The sequence below is a fragment of the Spinacia oleracea genome, chromosome 2, assembly GCF_020520425.1.
Source record: "Spinacia oleracea cultivar Varoflay chromosome 2, BTI_SOV_V1, whole genome shotgun sequence".
NCBI classification, from domain to species: domain Eukaryota; kingdom Viridiplantae; phylum Streptophyta; class Magnoliopsida; order Caryophyllales; family Amaranthaceae; genus Spinacia; species Spinacia oleracea.
The window spans coordinates 73132877-73150118 of record NC_079488.1 but is presented as its reverse complement, the minus strand read 5'-3'; the positions used below and the strand labels follow the sequence as shown (position 1 = coordinate 73150118).

Sequence of the window (17242 nt, the reverse complement as noted above, 5' to 3'; positions counted from 1 at the left end):
ACGACACTTGGAGTCCTAAAGACTTGTTCTTGTTCGGTTCGGGCGCAGCTAGGGAAGGCACGCAACAAAGAGTATGCATCTAAACTATGCTAACTGATTATGTGTAAATAATATGTATTCCTGGCTTTATGGTTTTTCCGCATGATTTATGAATTGTCATATGTATCATAACCTAACACTAAGCACACTTAACCTTAAACCAAACAGACTTAACTTACTACAACTCCAATACGGATATCTAATACATAAATTATAAACCAAAAGCTTTAAGAAGAAATTATACAGCCCATTAACAAATTCTAGCATACTTAGTTACATTTGGAGAATCCATAATCCAACCCTGGACATATAAGGCCCCTGGAGAACTCTACGAACCTTCGACCTGAACTGAGGCTCGACTCTTGCTACCTGCAAAACATTTTAACTCTGCCCCCATCGGGACAGGTTCATAGAACAAAATCAGCGGAAATCTTAGTACACACATCTTACCTGAAATGCATTTGATAGATGGCTCAAAATAGTTTTAGTGTTAGTGTTTATATTTTATTTGAAATGCAACTTTACTTATTCAAAATACCTGAAAAACTTTACTTGAAGAAAGAATTCTAATTCCTTAGAAAACAATTTCATGAAGTTTGTATGATTCAAACAATGTTATTCTTTTAAAAGAAAACGCAATGCAACCACATCACAAATAGTATAATCATAATGATTCACGACTTTACTTAATATGCCACATGATTCCCAATTCACAATCACCTTAAAAGTTTAGCTCGCAGCTTATTACTCTAGTTATTGTCGTTCTCTTATTCAAAAATATATTTCATAACACTAGAAGAAAAAAATTACCAATTACACGCGAGTACGAAATATGTTTCAAGGCCAACCTTTAACTAATCTTGACACTGTGACTTTAATTTTTTTTTTTTCATGTATCACTTGTATCGGCACACTTGTCATTGCATCTCATCATTAAATACAACTAATTTTCTATTTGTAAAAATTATAAAAATGTGATATTATGAAAATATGTATTTGGCTAATCCAACAACATTTGATCCAACAACTATTGTACACAGGCCCTCGATCTAAGTGATGCATTTAAAGAAACAGAGAAGACAATTGAATAAATATAAGCCGAAATAGAATTAATAAGTTAACCCTTCTCGAAGGGTCTGAAACATATTTAATCTCAATTCAAATGATCCCTGGACTATGACGCTTCGACTTCAAGGCTTTGTTCCGTTCACCTATGTTTTCATTTAATTCATGTCTAATAAGATAAGATAAGGTCAATAAATTTCAGATAAGATAATACGAAGTATAAGATAAAATAATGGTTATGAACCTCCGGACCTAATCGGTCCAACCATATTCATGAATCGACATATGAATGGTGGGTTGTATGGACTCTCGAGTCTCGACCCATGACCAAACCAACCAAAAAAAAAGGTTGAAAAGTTTGCAATATCCAAAAGACTACAAAACAATTAGCACCAAAAAAAAGTGTAAAAAGACTGGTCGCTAAATTGCAAAATACAGCTGCAATTGTTCGTTCCTGTACAAGATTTGCATATTCCTTTCCTGGTCCACTTCTTCTTCCTCAAACCCCCAAATCCCTCTTTTTCTCTCTGAAAAAAAAAATTTTAATTAGGGATTTTGAAGTATTTGAAAAATCATCACACCAATTCAAGGTCATGGCATCGCGTCGTCGAAAGCTCCTCAAAATTATCATCCTTGGTGATAGCGGGTAATTGTGATTCCCTTTCTCTCTCTTCTTTTGATTACTTGGGAATTCGATTTTAATTGATGGGGTTGATTTACTTCTGTTGTTTGAATGTCTGATGATGGTTTCACAGAGTTGGGAAGACTTCACTTATGAATCAGTATCCTCAAAATTCAATTATGCCTTTGCCATTTTTTTTGTTTGATTTTAATTATTCTGATTTTAGTGATGACCCTTTTAATTTGATATTGTTCTGCATGATGACGTTGATCCCCAATTCTTTTTATCAATTTTGTGGCATGTGATTTTATATATATGCTAGTTGGAACTGGAGATTTGGGTTTTTGCCTTAAACTTGATCAATTCAGATTTGTTAATAAGAAGTTTAGTAATCAGTATAAAGCAACAATTGGAGCTGATTTCTTGACCAAAGAACTCCAATTTGAAGATAGGCTTTTCACATTGCAGGTATGATCATGTTTATTACTTGTCCTTTTCGAGGTTTGCTTCCGTAGATTACTTTGATTTTGCTTGTGAATTTTCTTTATCTGCTGTGGTTGTGCTGTCCTTGTACAAATGTTGTAAGTTAAAAGCATGGGCAGGTTTGATGTCATTCAAAATTTGGGAATTTGGTTAGATTATGTCAAACCGTAGGGGTACATGGTGCGTTTTTCAATAGGGTACCTCATGCATCTTTTCTGAAACACTAAGGTGTACAGAGTTCCAAAAGAGGTGAAGTTTTGACCAAAATCATGTTTAAGTGTCTGACTCTAGAAAAAATTTAGTTATTGTAAAAAATGCAAGGAATGGTAACTGATTGCTCAAATACTAGCGTGTGAAACAGTGTGCAACTGTGGTCTTTAATCAGTCATCAGTTCCTTCATTTTTGTTTTATGAATCCAGAGTATGCACTTATCTCATCTTTCTTATAGAAGGGCTATTAGGATGCTGGATCTCTCTATACCATTGTGGCGGACTGGCGAGTTTTAAAGAAAATTTTAAAGTGGGTATGATTGATCGTAGGAGCGTTGCATTTTGATACATTAAAAGTAAAGAAATAACTTTTCCTCCGTTTCCTACTTCCTCTTATGTCCCTCCGTTGTGTCTGTTCTTTGTGCTGACTATGTTTTGCATATGAAATGTAGCTTTATAGATGCAGAAACCTTCTTTTGGATCATTTGATATTCCAAAGTACAGAAACAATTCTGTAGAATGTCTCAATCATCAGTTATGCCTTTCCTCATTCTCCACTTTTGTAGAGTCATTGAAATGATTGCTCCTAGATTTTCCTGTTGTAATCAGTGCTCTTGAATCTTTCTTTGGCATTGTGCAAGATAGAGATAACATTCACCGTGTTACACTGTCAACCAGTTTCCATAGATTGCATGTTCTGAAGATGTCTCGAATTCTGATTCGCGTTTCGCTTTGTAAGGATAATAAGTGATAAGTGATACAGCTTCCACTAAATAGCATGAGACATTGAGGTGATGAAATTTAACTTAGGAATTAGTTGGTTTGAGGTGGAGACTTTCTTGTTGATATTTTTATCAGAAGCAAAACAGAAGGGCTTGTGATGTAACTCTCCGTAAAACAAAGATCAAACTTAAAAACAGGAGTTGAGGATAGACTAAACTGTTGTAAATCATGTATTCCTGTGTCGCCACCCCCCTCATAATATCTGTTTATAACAGCTATTTGCCTGTATACATGTTTATCTGCTCTGTACTGAGAAAATGATCCTGTCACATTCTAGACTAAGATGGATGTTGTTTGGCTGAATTGCAGATTTGGGATACAGCTGGACAGGAAAGATTTCAGAGTCTAGGTGTTGCTTTCTACCGTGGTGCAGACTGCTGTGTTCTTACTTATGATGTCAATGTCATGAAATCTTTTGAGAACCTCAATCGTTGGAGGGAGGAGTTTTTATTACAGGTAGGACTTAAATGTTTTGCTTTCAGCTTTGACCAGTACTTGAACCTCATGGTGGAAAACAAAACTGAGAAAACTTTTTTTTTTTGTGTCATAGGCAAGCCCAAGTGATCCTGATAACTTCCCGTTTATTTTGCTGGGGAACAAGATAGATGTTGATGGTGGGAGCGGCAGAGTGGTAAATTTTCTTATTTCTTTTGGAAAAGCAGATTTTTCTCCAATTTTAGATTTTGGACAATATAATATTATAATGAATATTTACCTGTGAGTACACCAAGTTGTACTAATCTCTTGATCTACGTAAAAAAATTTATCCTCTTGTTTGCCAATAATTATACAAGTTTGTGTTTTTCTCTGAAAATCAGGTCTCTGAAAAGAAGGCCAAAGCTTGGTGCATGAGCAAGGGAAATATACCTTATTTCGAAACTTCAGCCAAGGATGGTACAAATGTTGAAGAGGCATTCCTGTGTATTGCTAAAAATGCCATAAAGAATGAACCTGAAGAAGAAATGTGAGTATTGTTTATGAGCATTTAGTACTTTGTATTTTGGAACATACTATGTTACTTGAAAAGGATTCTAATCGTTTGATCTATTAACCGTGTTATAGGTATGTTCCTGACACCATTGATATGACTAACAGAGCACAACCTCAAAGTTCTTCAGGCTGTGAATGTTGAAAATCTGTTGACGCGAAAAATATCTGCATTAATTTTTCCATTGTTCTACTAAGTATAATATTTGCAAGTTTGTCTGTGAATGTACAAACATCATAACGGAGAAGCAATCAGATTATCATTCTGTATTTGTTTTCTCATCATTCTTAATAAATCTTTGTCGTTTTATGTTGATTTCGGAGATAAATACTGGTTGCACAGGGATCATATTACTGTCGCACCAAAGTCGTTTGAATTGCACTATGGCATTAAATCTGGAGTTCTAATTGTACGAACTATATTAAATTCGTACAGGGTTTCCACATTCCAATAATTTCGATGGTGCCTGCACACATCATAGATCACACACGTAGAGAACTCGAGTTATTGTAAAGATTTTAAACTAGTAATTGACAATAACATATCAACAAAGACCTTTCTCCTTGCATAAATTTAGGAGATCCTACAATGTAGCATAAGTTGGATCTTTACATTTGACTGCATTCGAAGATCTTTTACTTGTGTGATTTTTGGAGAGCTTACAATGTAACATGAGTTGGATCTAACCCGAAGGTTAGCAGCCTAGCAGTATATGGAAAAGACTAATCTACATTTCAGCTTCAATAACAGATCCTACCAACTAGTTATCCTACAAAACTTTTCTGCCAATTATTACACATTTGGATATCTGCCTGAGCTTGATCCTTTCCTCCGTCGCCGGCGCTTCTGTCGGATTCTCCAAAAGCTCAAAAAAAGCAAGAAACCTACCAAACCACATAAAATGTCCACAGGTCATGATAATATTACAGGGTGGAAAAGTACGTATGCAAGATTCGATCAGATGAAAAAAATCTTGCATACTGGAAGAACCATGAATGCCGATGGCCAAATGAATTAGGAAGGAGATTAGGGTGGATAACTAGGGATAATGTTCAACGAGATGGAAGGGCCTTGTATACTGGAAAAATAATGAATTACAAGAGTGCTATACTAACCAGAAATGGCAATTATGGCAGGTACAAGCCAATGACTAGCAACCAGCACGGGCATGTCAAGCTGCATGAAATTTCAAGAGTCATACTAGATAGCTAATGTATTATGTAACAACAAATTATATGAGCAGAATTGCTTCCTCACCTCATCTGTATAAAAGAGACCAAAATACTTGTTACTTAAAGAATCGCCTGGTTTCTGGGGACTAGTACTGTAAACTTTCGGATCTGAAACCTCAGAACTGGAATTTGAACTTTTCCCCATATCAATAGCATGATAACCAGGCAGTTTTCTGTTTCTTCCCCTAACCTGCATATTATAACCTTTAGTTCCCACTACTTCAAACCTGGAGTCAGTCCTACACATCAATTCCTTCCCCATGACAGCTGAATAAGCTGAGAAATTCACATCAGTCCTTCGACATGGCAATTGCTTATCATCTACATACAAGGATTCACCTTGTCTAACAGAATCCGAGAAAAGAACTGGATCCTTGGTATTCCCACTTGTAAACTCTAATATTTTTTTAAGCAGCCAAAAGCAATTAGTAACCATATGGCTACTGTCAAGACAATTTGAATCTCCATAAACTGATATCCGGCCTTCCCCAGCCTCCACAAAACCTAGAATAGGTGAATTTTCCTACAAGAACAAGCAAGATAAGGAAGTTAGATATCAAGATAGACAGAGACATGTAAAAGGAGAATTTCATAGCAAGTGACATCAGTCAACCTGCCAGCTAAATGGGAAAAGAATCATGCCACCACCAAAATGGGAAGAAAACAAAAGTAAGATTCTGTGTAAGAATTTCCGTATCGTTTTCTTAATAGGAGAAAACTTAAAAGGTCAATATCCAAATTTTGGATGGTGATGAATGAGGACAGTGATACATTTAAGCATGCTCCCCAAACCCTGTGCTATTACCCCCACAAAAAAGTATTAAACCCAAGGAATCATACATCTAAGCATGTTCTCAAAACTCTGACACAACAGATTCTATCTAATCATGTTGGAATGTTTAAAGAAAATAGCATACCATAAAAACTTACTTTCGTAAGGCCAGATGAAAGTACATTCTGAGTAGCTCCCCTATCTGACCTATCTAGGAAAGGAAAACTGTGAACATATCCACCAGCTGGAAACCGTAATATATTTGTCCCTGATGCATACCGACTTTGTTCACCATTAATCGTAAAATCACCATTAAGGATCTTATCACCAAATGCAATCCCAAATGGTGCCAAAAGGTCATTCAGTGCGGGAACATTAGCACCACCAGTAACTGGGGTCCACCAGCTCCTTGTGTTATCATCAAAGAATCTCATTTTGACCATTGTTTCAACATTATACCACTCAGCAAACACAACCAAGCCCAACCCAGTGTTCAGAATATCTTCCCTCAGCTTATTTATCTCTTCTTCAAAATACTCGTCTTCTAGATCAACAAGCAGGAGTGTTCCATAATGGCGAGCATCAAAACATGTAAGTGGAGAACCAAGGGTCTCAACATAATATCCGGCATCACTCAACATGTTGAACATAGTATGGAAATTTGTGTGGGGATGATCCCCATGCCAATCCAGAATATCATTTCGGACATCCAAAGAATCTCTAGGTATATAGCCAGGTGGATATTTGATGTTGTGAAACTGATCCCACAGGATCCTTTTGTTTCTTGCAGGAGTTGGAACAACTTTCAATCTCAGCCTCAGAACACACATGGTAGTTCGTACTATTTTCTCACCTTTTGAAGGTGGACTACTAACCTTAACAGTCACGTTGCCTTCAATCACTCCAAGAAACTGGGCACCTTCTTCTTTAATTTGCATGTGGAGCGCCAAGTAGCCAGTCCATGGCCAAATTACCTCTGAATAAGTAAAATGGATGCTAAGCAGATTACCTTCCTCATTAAATGGATGCCAGTTTGGTGACTCGTTAACATAGCCAATCACACCCATGCCATTCAGAATAGTAGCATTGAAGATGACAGGCATAGCACCAGCATAGAGCGGCTGACGACAAAAAGGCCATGAATAAGGGCAGTCCATGAAGTCAAGCACACTAGGAAAAATGCTCGCCCGCGGTCTATAATTCTTTAAGATTTCATATGATTCTAACCTGACATCATAATCAGCAATTAATCCCAATAGTACAAAGCCAGGACTCATTTGTGAAAACAACGTAATTATTTGTCACAACATGAATTGAGAAGCATGCATAGGTTTAAACAACTCACAGGTCAACTCTCCCAGCACCTTGTTCAAACATATTGGGACCAGAGAGCCTGGCAGCTCCTTCAACCAGTGCTTGCTTCATGCTTGCAGGATTCAGGATGCGCTTCCTGTTGCTCTCTGGGATAACACTGACTAGCAAGCACACCACTCCAGCAACCACAGGACTCGCGACACTCGTGCCTGACAAAGTTTTACACCCTGTACTGATTTTTGATCCCAAAATGTCACGTCCATAGGCTACAACATCTGGCTTCACACGACCATATCTGGCCAAAGATATTCACGTATAAGTTTTATATCTCAAGACTCAAACATAGGTTATCAGAAGTAAGATACAGTATCCGGTAGATCTGTCAAACAAGTCGGTCGGGTCGGGTTGTAAAAAAAATTATTTTCGGTTCGGGTTAAATCGGGTCGGTCACTTTCGGGTTTACAAATGCTTGTTCAAGACCCAGGACTTTCGGGTTCGGGTCGACCCAACGGGTTGATAGATTTTAAAACGCATATTATATTTTCATTAATTTAAGTAATAAATATACCAAATACGGGCACTAAATTACAAATTTTTCTACGCATGTTTATATTTAGTCAAATTCAACCATAAAATGGCGTATAATTCAAATTAAAATCATATTACACCCAACAATAATAAAAACGTGTTTACTATGCTTAAAGTTCCTCATAATCTCATTTATTACTATAACTACAATGATTTTTAATCGGTCGGGTAAAAAATGGGTACAGTTGGGTTTTGACCCATTACTTTTCAGGTTAGTCGGGTTCGGATAAATCGGGTTACGGGTCACAAAATCTTGTTCAAGACCCAGTATTTTCGGGTCGGTTTTTGACATGTCTAGTATCCGAACAATTTGGATATAAGATCTCTTCTATTGCAATTCAGCTATTTAGCTGCATTAGATAATCCTACAAATATGTTCTTATATAATTAGAAAAAATGTATATATGAAGAAATCATTAAAATTGTTACCCATGAGGAATCTCCCACGTGCTCATGCCACGTGACGAAAATGATGCAATATGATCCGTATAGTCTATACCACCAACTCCAATGACATCACTTTGATCAGCTGGATTGTTCAGCGTACCATAAAGTGGCCCATCGTTTCCAATAGCAGATACCATGATTATGTTGTTCGCTGTTAGTTCCCAAACCTAAGAAACATGATAAAGTATCCAAGGCATCAGCTATCTTGCAATGGTATACCAGATCCAGTTAAATTAGCACCAAAACAAGTGAACCGAGTCTAGCAAGAAACATCATTTAAACCCTTATCCAAAAAGGAATGCATTCCTTCCCATAATAACGGGAAAATTGCAAATGATTGATTAAAGATTAATAAAGTGGAAATGGTGGATCAAGATCCATTTTCCAGTTGTGCAAGGGCAGTGGATTGTTTTTTGTCCTGGTGAGTTGCAACATAAAAAGGGGGGTGAGAATCTGAAGCACCTTACAACCCCCTCATTCCCAAGTCGAGTAGGCACTTGAATAAAAAATGTTGATGCTCCAAAAAGATACAACAATTCATGTGGAAAAATCAATTGATCAGCATACCTTCTCCACAAAAGGAAGATCCAAGTGATCAGGACCACCAATACTCAGATTAAGCACATCCATATTAGTAGCTATGGCGTAGTTGAATGCATCAAGGAACCATGACGTGTACGACACCTGCAATAAGCTGAATAAAAGATTATCACAAAATTGCTGATAGTGTGCCTACTTGAAGTGCATGTTTGAGAGGGGGGCAGAAAAGAGATGTAACTTGTATGATTTGTATAAAGGTCCATCTTTTAGTCAACTTATTATCAAATAACTGAAAAGATCAATAGGTCCTATGAAAATAACATTTTCACCCAATTCACACACAAAAAATTATGCCTAGCTCAATGCTATTCTAGATTATCCAGACTAAGCAATCATTCAAGCTCCGGTTTAATCTCACAACGTTATCCGAATTCCTTTTACAAGGATGGAGGACTAGCAAGGGTCTAGTAAGCCAAAAGCCCAAAAGAAACTGGAAGTCACCAACTCACCATCCCACTAGAGCTCTGTTTGTTTTGACGACTTCTCTGTGAAATAATTTTCCATTTTCTTTGTTTGGTTTGTTAAGGATGGAAAACAATTTTCCTAAGATGGAAAAGCTCTTCAAGGGTGAAAAATACTTCGTATTTTCCTTTTGTAAGGAAAGGATGCCACATTTTCCTCTTTAGGCTCCGTTCTATTCGACTTATTTTGACTGAACTTATATTATCTTAACATATTTTATCTGAAATAAACTTATTTGTGTGTGAAATTGTCTGGAAAAAAACTTATTTTTGCTGAACATATATTATCTAACTTATCTGAAATTAACTGAACTTATTTGTCTGAAATAAGTCAAAATAAGTCGAACAGAACAGACCCTTACTCCTTTCCTCACCCTTTTTCTTTATTCTACTTCCTTCCATCTCCTCCCTTCCATTTCCATTTTCTTCACAACTTTTCTTGCAAGAAACCAAACAATGGAAAACTATTTTACCAATTATGTTTTCCCTTGAAGATGGTTTGCCATGGAAATCATTTTCCATCAACCTAAATGGAGCCTAAATGCAAACTTGTCAATTCACTAAGTAAAGGCATGCATGACACTATGAAAGATGAGCAGTTTTCCCTAGCTTCTCCTCTCTATAGATACTAAGATATATCTTAAATTTTACTTCTATTTTTAAGCTCTTACAATCACCTATGCATAGTGAAATTCCGTCCTGTAATTGAAGCAGCTACAGGAATTTTCCGTTCAATACGCAAGCACAAACATGACATTACCAATTTAAGATTTGCCATTAAAACAATATACTTTCTATTAAGAATAAGTCAACAAGAGAACAGTACAAAGGATAACAATTTCAGTTTTAGAAACAAAAATTTAACTTGACAGAAGGGGGAAGGCTAGCAAGTGTATCCTTTGTAGCAGGTTATTTATATCTCTCTCCCCTGTATCAAAACATGGATTACCTGTGCATCAGTAAATACTCGAAAAGCATAAATTTCAGTATCTGGCGCAAATCCAGGGCATTCTGATTCTTGGCCGGCGATCACTCCAGCAACAAATGTTCCATGTCCAAGATTGTCATTTAACGTATTTTCATTAGTCCAGTTAGTCCGCTCCTGCAAACCACTCGAAAAATCAAACTAATGATTTACGTATAAGGTATTCAAATTTCATTATGTAGGGCCTAACAAGAGAACCTCCATTAATAAGATGCATTTTATAGCGAAACATTATAGTTAAGAGCAAATTATACCTTTATGTTGCGAAAATGAGGGTGATTGGCCCTAATTCCTGTATCAAAGATTGCCATTTTTACTTTAGCACCAGTGTAGCCCTTGGACCAGAGAGAATCAGACCCGAACAGAGAAGTTACTTGAGAACTCTACATCAGAATGGAACATAGATAATTATGCGACCAAAATAAAGTTTCTAAAGCACAGAAATTTCATGCATAGAATCTAATGCAAAGAGATCTTGGATTCACTCACTAGCACAATGAACTTGGACATTTCTTAAGAAAAGAATTCAACAAAATTTAAAATCTCCAGTACCATTACATATCCCTGTGACATACTCACATAAACTCCATTGACATATTTCCAAACATCAGAAAATTTAGAGACCATTTATCAATATATTCCCATTGGTTTCAGTAAATTTTGTAATCCAACCACTCAAGTTTAACATTATCAATACTCTTGTCAAATTTTACTAATTAAAAATATTAATCCCAATAAATTTACTTTCACCAGCTCAGTAAAATTCGAACAAGTTCAGAATTTGGACAAAGAGAGCAAAGGATTAGTCTTTCTTCATTTCAAAATCAAAGTAAGATGCCAATACATACTATATTTTGCATTGACATTACATTAGTATCATCTATGGAAAGAATATCCATCAACATTTACAAATTAGAAAACTTCAAAGTGCCAATTGATAATCTATACACCATTCCTCCCTCAGTCCCTTGCAACACAAAATTATCACTAAATGCACCAAACTCAAACCAATAATGACAGTTCTTAATTAATTCAAAAAAAATCTAACTATTTATCATCAGCTAACCTTTTCCAGAAGATGCCGCCGCTGCCAATTGATTGTCTGGTTGCTCAGAGAGCTCCAGTGACCTCCAGCCCCTTCATCATCCGCTTCAAAGGACATTTTGGTAAATATCTTCCCCGGCCGCTTCTTCACATCGCAAAAATCACTGTCTCTCTCCAATTTCTCCTCCTCAAGCAAGCTCCTCGAATAGCTAAAATCCACCGATACATCCTTCACCCTATTCAAGCTCTCAATTTCACCGATCACCGCCATTTTCACCGATTCTTCAATAGAAACAACGCCGAAATCAGTTGGAAACTTCGCCGCAGGGTTCTGCCGCTCGATCCAATCCCATCCGTCGAATTTAATCCCACGACGGAGGTAATTCCGGTGAGATTTGGCATCCTTGTAGTCGAAGAATCGGACGATGTAGTTTCTTCTTGAATTTGAGGATTCCGGCTGAGGGCGGTCGATTAGGGTTAGGGTTCCGTCATCGAGAAAGGGAGAGTGAAGAGAAAAAGAGAAGAGAATGAGGAGAGAGAAAAGGAAAGAGGCGGAACTCTGAGGTTTGATCATGGCGAATTAGGAGATGGCAAGGGGGCTGCTATGGCGGATTTCCTTTGGCGGGAAAATTCCACCATTGAAGAGAGAGGAAATGGAAGGAAATGAGTTAAAGATGGGATCTCCGGACGAAGTACGAACTACCGGACTAGGAAGTGAAGTTTTTTTGTTTTTGAGAATGAATCAGAAAATTTTCTTATGCCTTTTTCAACAAACGACAGAAGTTACTGAGACAACCAATGGCCTAACCCGAATAATCCGTAGATGAGGGTGCAAATGAGCCGAAATTTTCAATAAATTACTCGGGTTTAAACTCGATTAAATCTCGTTTATGTTCGTTTGTTTTATAAATGAGTCGATGTTGAACCATTTTTAAAGCTCGTTTAATAAACGTACTTGAGCATGAACATATTTCAACCGTTCATTTAAGTTCACTAACAACTCGTTTATTTATGTACATGAACAAACTCATCTATTTATGTTCTTAATCAAAATTTCCATACATAATTACTTTATTATAGATATAAAATTATATTTTGACTTTAACATTCAAAAACATATATCATAGAATAAAAATATTTTAATCTATATATACTATACTAAAAGAGAGGAACTCAATGTGGTGATGACAAATGTCACCACATGATTGGTCCTCTCTTTTAATATAAATTAATTAATAAGATAACATTTTTGTCATATTTAACTTACTTTATTTATTGTAACAATAATGAATATGGAAAAATCGCAAAATCTATATTACTGTATATTTCCCATAATGTGCGATGATATTACTATTTACAAAACATGTATCATTTTGAAGATATTATATGAATAACTAATATGGAAAGTTGCTCAGGTATTATCTTCCAAATATTTGGAATATATTATTTGGAAGTTACGTAGTATTTGTTTGTCCACAAAATTACTTTTGCAATTTGCAAACAATCATGCTGTGGCTAAATTATTTGGAAGATATTTGATTATATTAAGGTTTTGTGCTGTTTGACTTATTTCAGACAAAATAAGTTTAGAAAGATTCAGTTAGGTTTAATTTAGATAATATAAGTTAAGAAAATTAAGTTTTTTCCAGACATTTTTTTTCACACAAAAATAAGTTATTTCCCGGATAAAATAAGCTTAGATAAGTTAAGATAAGTTCGGTTAAATTCGGATAAGTTCAGATAAATTCAGATAACATAAGTTCAAACCAAATAAATCGAATAGAACATAGCTTAATAGAGAGGATTAATGTGGAGCTAACAACTTCCACTCTTTGATTTAATATAAATAATTAATACATCACATTTTTTACTAGGGTAATTTATAATTGTTCTTAAAATTATCTTTATTGTGGCCATGTAAGCTCTTTCATAAGAGACTAACTTACATAATTAGAATTCATTAAACTAAATTTCGACCAAATATGTCAAAGAATATTTAAGTCATATATGTTGATATTTAATTTTAACATAATTAGAAACTCTAACAAAGCTATAAAAGATAATAAAAATGCAATACTCCGTAGATTACAAAATTAGAAATCATAACATGATAGAAAGTTTAAAACTCATACAGTAATACTCCAAACATGTTAACTTTTCACATAATCTATATCTATATATTATACTGAAAGAGAGGAAATCAATGTAGTGATGACAAATGTCACTCATTGATTCGCCTCTCTTTATTAAGCAAAAATAATTAAAATACTTAAATTAAGGAAAAAATATTATTGATTTTCATTATAAATCTTAAATATTATGTTGATAATAAACATATAAAAATATTTCCCGGCTCTTTTCCCCTTCCTAATTAAACAAATCAATTATACGGAGGATATACTTCAGTTCAATACCTTATTACAAAGTATATTTTTAAAAGATATTGTTGCTAAACTAAAAAATATCTTTTATAATTTATGTATTAGTAAATTAGTAAACATGAAATGGTATTACTATGACATACAAATTATATGTCAACGCAACTGATCTGCTTCATATTATGTCCATGCAATTGTACATGCAAAACTAGATATTACGAAAACATTAATTTGTGATATAACAAGATAAGATAGGTGATCGAGAATATACATACATATAACTTAGTAAAATTCTAATTTTTTATTTTATTATATTAAGTTCAATTTAAAGTTGATGAATAAGATAAATTTTTAAATTGGTCAATTGAGTTAAGAGGGTGGAGTATGACATTTTTTAATGAATATTTGGTCGAATAAAGTGAGTGAGCATTATAATGTAACATATTTGATCTACTAATAATATATCATGTTATATCATACTTGGGGTAAAGGGGCAAATATGATTTTGAAATTACTAACTCCATAAGTCAACATAGACTTTATAATGGTTATATTTTATAATTAAGGGTTTGTATTGTACGTAGTAGTATCTTAAATTAATTAATAACAAAATTATTATTAATATGTTTGCAACGACAAAAATAAGTTTTCTATGTTAATGTAAAGGATTGTAATATCACTTATATATAAAATTTCGTGTAAAGTTAACATTTTGATATATAAACCATGCATCACATGCACTTGATATGGGCGAGTCCGGACTTAATTTATTCTAACGAAGAAAATAAAGATAAATTATTGACTAATATTGACTAATAAATGGAGATTTAGCGTTAGTGAACAGATATGAAGATAATATGTATCAGGCCACCTTGGTGATGGGGCGAGTTTGAATTATTGGATTGAGAACCCTCACCCTCACCCAATTCTAATTATGTATGTCAGATATTTTCATCAATATTATAGCGAATAAAAATAATTTTAATAATAAACTTATGTCAATATATTCAAAAGATAGATGAAAGACAAAGTGACTTATTTAACGAATATAGGGACGAAAGATTGTCAACGGGGCAAGTTTTTTTTTGGGAGATAAGCCCGCGCATCCGCACTTGGTGGGAAGGGTGGAGGAAATTTGGTGGGTGACGGGGTTAAAAAGTTGTACTCGCCGCGGGTGACGGGAAGAGGATGCATGAATTTTTATTAGCCCCGCCCGCTTCTCTTCTCCTTCAACTAATTTATTGTGAATCTTTTTTAAAAAAAATACTAACCTACATATTATAATGTTTTGTTTATTTACTCGATTACTCTAACCAGACAACCAAATTGTAGACGTCTCTAGAATAGAGTTTTAAAATTCAAAGTTCTCTTACCTAAACAAAAAATGTTGATTTTAGGGGTGGGTTTGAGGCCGGTGTAGATACACGGGAGGGTGATTGAACGGGGATGAATTTTATTGTTTACCTTTCAGGAAAGGGATTGGGTGGGGTGGCCCGGTTGGTAATATTGTTCCTATCGTGGGTGGCAAGGAGGGGGATAAGATCTTAGGTGGTTACGAGTGTGGAGGCTCCTCCCCACCTCAAAGTCATCTATATCTGAATAAAGTAAATGGTGGGGGTATGTGTTAAGTGATCGGATAATGAGGTAGTTATTAAGGATGAATTTTATTTCGTATCTCATAATTAATACGAGCAGGAATGGGATTGGATTTGGTACTATACCTACAGTTGGTGGAGGGGATAAAAAATTTACCCTGGTACGGTTGTGGAGGCTTCACCCGCTTCAAAGTCATTTATAGTCGAATAAAATAGATGGACGGTGAGAGTGTTAGAGGAGTATGACTACCGAAGTATAGGGAGAATGAGAATAATTTTTTATTTGACATGGGTGATGAGAGGGGACAAAAACAAACATATCTTTGTACCCTTATTTTTAATTTTTTTTTTAAATAAATAAGACATTATACGAATGGGGCAACAACATATTTTATTATATTTTATTCATCATTAATTTTTAAATAGGAAAATATTTATAAGCTCTATTTTTTTATTATAGATTGTCTGCAACTGCAATTTAGATTTCATGCAAATTTAATATTAGGATTATAAACCGTGCATCGCACGGGCATTATACTAGTTTAATGGCTAAAGTGCACATTCAAAATTATGTTTTCAAATTGTTAAACTCTAAAAAGCAAATCTCGTTTAAGAAAAAAATCTTGTTTATGAACTCGAATTGATTAATAAATGAGATGTTCAAGAACCGTTCACGACACACAAAATCTCTTAAACGAACCGAGCTTGAATTGATTTTTTAGCTTGGTTGAAAGCTCGCGATCGGGCTCGAGCTCGTCTAATTTAAATGAACATCAACATGAACATGGTAGTACTCGTCTCGGTTCGGTTCGTTTGACACCCTATCGGTAGACTATAGTTAAGAGTGCATAGAAATATTTCTTTGTTCTTTCTTACTTTTTCAACCTACACAAGTTGGTGGAATTGGCAGGGAACTCTCCTTGTAACTTGTCACAAGGGCGCCTCAATAAAATGCGTTATGTTTGGGAGTGACTAACATTTTTTTTGAATGAATATGCCTATGTAATTACATAGGTAGGGTTGTATAGGCTTCAAAAGAGTTAGTCAAGTCGAGTTTGTCTTTTCAAGCTAAACTTGATAAGGAATTTTAGTGTTTGAGCTAACTCGAGCTCAGACGAATAAATTTTTGTTTGGTCTTGGCTGGTTAAGAGTAATTTGTTCAAGGTTTGTTCACGAACGTGCTTTTTCTATTACAAGTTTAAGCTCGAACTGCAATCGAGCTTGATAAAGTAAACGAGTCGTTATATATAAGTATATACCTCCATTATATCCGAATACAATTTAGGTTTTCTTTAATCTTTCTATAAGCAAAATCGTATGGCCAAATTTTGGACTTCATTTAAATGATATACAAACACACTAACATAGTTTTAAAAGAAAATGTCATATATTTTTAGAGTTAATTAACGACCTCTAAACGAGTTATATTCGAATCTGAACAAGCTTACGAATGAACACATGATATTAAGAATCAAGTTTCAAACCTATACTGAGTATCATTTTTTATTCTAATGCGAGGACGAAGATACATTGGTGCCCCCTTGGTCTCCGGCCCCTGAGAAAAATCTGAAACTGTTTATATAGCATTAACTCTAGAAACTATATGCAAGGAATTGAAGTTGTTGCTGTAAGACCC

General features: G+C 35.0%; 2 protein-coding genes across 2 annotated transcripts; one reads left to right on the top strand and one right to left on the bottom strand.

Annotated features, from left to right (window-relative positions):
* The first annotated feature begins 1510 nt into the window (after positions 1 to 1510).
* Positions 1511 to 4505, top strand: LOC110775702 (ras-related protein Rab7A). The gene is made up of 7 exons (XM_021980314.2): positions 1511 to 1750; positions 1860 to 1886; positions 2095 to 2194; positions 3512 to 3658; positions 3753 to 3833; positions 4021 to 4166; positions 4265 to 4505. The coding sequence occupies exons 1-7, from the start codon at positions 1698 to 1700 to the stop codon at positions 4332 to 4334; spliced, it is 624 nt and encodes a 207-aa protein (XP_021836006.1). The 5' UTR covers positions 1511 to 1697; the 3' UTR covers positions 4335 to 4505.
* A 229-nt stretch (positions 4506 to 4734) lies between these two features.
* LOC110775696 (subtilisin-like protease SBT6.1) lies at positions 4735 to 12382 on the bottom strand. Its single transcript, XM_021980307.2, has 10 exons — positions 11656 to 12382; positions 10844 to 10972; positions 10554 to 10706; positions 9111 to 9227; positions 8526 to 8710; positions 7540 to 7803; positions 6353 to 7421; positions 5448 to 5945; positions 5306 to 5366; positions 4735 to 5074 (listed from the first exon to the last, which is right to left on the bottom strand). The coding sequence occupies exons 1-10, from the start codon at positions 12205 to 12207 to the stop codon at positions 4983 to 4985; spliced, it is 3120 nt and encodes a 1039-aa protein (XP_021835999.1). The 5' UTR covers positions 12208 to 12382; the 3' UTR covers positions 4735 to 4982.
* Positions 12383 to 17242: the final 4860 nt, after the last annotated feature.

Excerpts from the sequence above, each read along its gene's own strand:
- LOC110775696 (XM_021980307.2), bottom strand. The coding sequence starts at position 12,207 with ATGATCAAACCTCAGAGTTCCGCCTCTTTCCTTTTCTCTCTCCTCATT. Across the intron at positions 5,946-6,352 it reads TTTCATCTGGCCTTACGAAA|GAAAATTCACCTATTCTAGG; the intron begins GTAAGTTTTTAT and ends TTGTTCTTGTAG. Across the intron at positions 5,367-5,447 it reads GTCTCTTTTATACAGATGAG|CTTGACATGCCCGTGCTGGT; the intron begins GTGAGGAAGCAA and ends AATTTCATGCAG.
- LOC110775702 (XM_021980314.2), top strand. The coding sequence starts at position 1,698 with ATGGCATCGCGTCGTCGAAAGCTCCTCAAAATTATCATCCTTGGTGAT. Across the intron at positions 1,887-2,094 it reads AAGACTTCACTTATGAATCA|ATTTGTTAATAAGAAGTTTA; the intron begins GTATCCTCAAAA and ends TGATCAATTCAG. Across the intron at positions 3,659-3,752 it reads GGGAGGAGTTTTTATTACAG|GCAAGCCCAAGTGATCCTGA; the intron begins GTAGGACTTAAA and ends TTTGTGTCATAG.